Here is a 2,562-nt window from a genome sequence, read left to right on the forward strand (position 1 = left end):
CCCCCCCCCCCCGACACATCGCCTGTAAAGATATTTGTAACATCAGTAATATAACCCCACACGTTCATTTTGTGTTGAGAAAATGTAGTGGAGGGTTTTTTAGAAGCTCTCTCAGTTATTTATATACTTCAAAAGGGAACAAAATGCAGGCTGTCTAGTTTGCAATCTCAAATGCAAAAAGACTTGTATCAAAGGTACAGGGAATGGTACTGACACTTTAATTTGCCTTCCCAAGCTACAGAAGTCCAATAAACTGAAATTCTTAAATGGTCTTGGACTTCAGATCTAATAGAGGCTGCTGACAATCTTTAAATCTACATGACTGAAGTAATGAAAATCAGATTCTGTATGCACAGATTCTGAAGAGGAGAAAAAAAAATATTACTACTCCAGAAATTTTCTACCCGTACGGTACTTTTATTCAATATTAATAGCTGAATTTTATTTATTTTTATAGATTTTTCATTTTCTTCAGAAAGCACAGATAATTTCAAAAGCAGTTAGCAAAGAAAATCTACACAGTATTTATACAAGAGCATATAGTCATTATATGAGTTTACTGTGGCCATCTTAGAAATGCTAAAAATGCAGTCATTTTCACAATAGTATCAAAGTATGGCCACTTCTTGCATATGACCTAAAACCTTTAATGGTTCACAGCTAGAAAGCAATAACTTACTATAAATATACAGTACCAGCAGCATTTTATTGTGGAAGGACTTTTACAGTAAACACTTAAGTACCTGTGAGCTTGAAAATTTTTGCCCTCTATGCAAATATTAATATCTGGACAACAGCAGTTCTTGTAGAGCACCATTAAGTCTTCTCCTAACATAGATGCAGCTTCTAGTTTGGCATTACCTGCAGATAGAGAGAAATACTTATTTTCACTGTGTCCAGTGTACACTACAGACAACTTAAAGCACTTGAAGAACTGACATAATGAAATTTTATAATATCGCGTATTCAAGCTAGAATTTTCCTTGAAAGGCTTTTCAGCCACTGCATCTTACTTCTCATTTTGACTTGAGACATCAGAAATTTGACCAGTGCTTCATCTTTATGATCTACAGAAGTGTTACAGTTATTATTTCCTAAGATTATGTAGCTAGTTAATTTTTTTCTACAAAGAACTGGTACTTCTGCGTTAAAGAGTAGCTTCTGAAGAAGTTCACGGTCATATCTCAATGACATAGATGTAGCAGTCAACACCTCTGGTGTAGGTACAGTTACACATTTCCTCGTGTTACTTATTTCATTCACTGTTGTAGTAAGGAACATTCTGAGATTCTAAAATCCTCATAAAACATCAGTGGAAGTAGTGTAATTTGCTAGAAAAGGAAATGAATGGAGAGATTCTGCTCCGTGGAAGTCCCTCGTGTTGAGGACGCAAGTTTCCTGTATTACAGAGAAGACGGGACACAATGCTGATGAACATGGCCAATGCCTGGCAAGTCCTATTGGATTTATTATGCTATACATTAGCTGGGAAGTACTCCTGCCAAACTTTTGCAATTCATTTTATTCTAAGTGTGAGAGAATGAGGTAAACCGTAGCACAGAATATCCATGTAAGCTGTGTTATAACAATAGCTTTACTCTGCCTATATTTTTACATCTGTGAAAGTCTTTGGATAATGATTTAAAGGAAAAAACCAACACAAATAAACAAAACTGTAATTCCAAACCTACCTGCAGTGGCTTTGTTGCTTTCTGCATGAACAACTATTTCTGGAATTTCCTCCGCAATGCAAGATGAACAAGCAGCTTCTTCCTGCACAGCTCCACTTGCAGTGTTCTGATCAATAGGTGTTCTTTTGCCATCTCCAAGACAATTTACATTTGTTTGAGCGTTCTGAAGAGTAGCGATGTTGTTTTCTTCTATAGATTTGGGCTCCCATACCTTTTCCATCATAGCAAGCTCCTCGGCTTCTTTAAGATTTTTATCAGATGAATACACAAGCCTAGAAGATGACACTAATGTAAGTGAAGATGACACTCCTGTAATTTTTCTAATTGATCATAACAAACAAAACCTGACATTTTCTTGTTTAACAAAAGTTCATGACCAGAAAACAAAAGCTGGACTCTACAGTGCTTAATAATAACTGTAAATAAACTGTAATAAAACTGTATCTCTGGAAAACTTATTATCTGCGATGCTTGAAAAAGCATAAATTATAGAATCCTAGAATGACTTGGGTTGGAAGGGACCCTAAAGATCATCTGGTTCAAAGGCCCCTGCCACAGGCAAGGACACCTTCTACTAGACCAGATTACTCAAAGCCTCATCCAATCTGGCCTTGAACACTTCCAGGGATGGGACATCCACAATCTCTCTAGGCAATCTGTTCCAGTGCCTCACCACCCTCCCAGCAAGGAACTTCTTCCTAAGATCTTATTCAATGTACTGTCTCTCAGCCATTACCCCTCGTGCTATCACTACACACCCTTGTGCCATCTCCAGCTTTCACATAGGTCCCCTTTAGGTACTGGAAGGCTCTTAAAAGGTCTTCCCAGAGCCTTCTCCTCTTCAGGCTCAACAACATGTCTTCATAGGAGA

General features: G+C 37.5%; 1 protein-coding gene across 1 annotated transcript in view; it reads right to left on the minus strand.

The window, feature by feature from the left end:
* The window catches only part of KIAA1107 (KIAA1107 ortholog), a 25,126-nt gene extending 23,212 nt beyond the window's left edge, over positions 1-1,914 (minus strand). The window contains exons 1-2 of the mRNA XM_010135573.1: positions 1,692-1,914; positions 744-861 (exon numbers count right to left, since the gene is read on the minus strand). Of these exons, the coding sequence (XP_010133875.1) occupies positions 744-861; positions 1,692-1,914 (341 nt within the window). The remainder of the gene's footprint in view (positions 1-743; positions 862-1,691) is intronic.
* Between the last annotated feature and the right edge of the window lie 648 nt (positions 1,915-2,562).

The sequence above is a fragment of the Buceros rhinoceros genome, unplaced genomic scaffold (assembly GCF_000710305.1).
Source record: "Buceros rhinoceros silvestris isolate BGI_N320 unplaced genomic scaffold, ASM71030v1 scaffold20634, whole genome shotgun sequence".
In the NCBI taxonomy this organism is placed as follows: Eukaryota; Metazoa; Chordata; class Aves; order Bucerotiformes; family Bucerotidae; genus Buceros; species Buceros rhinoceros.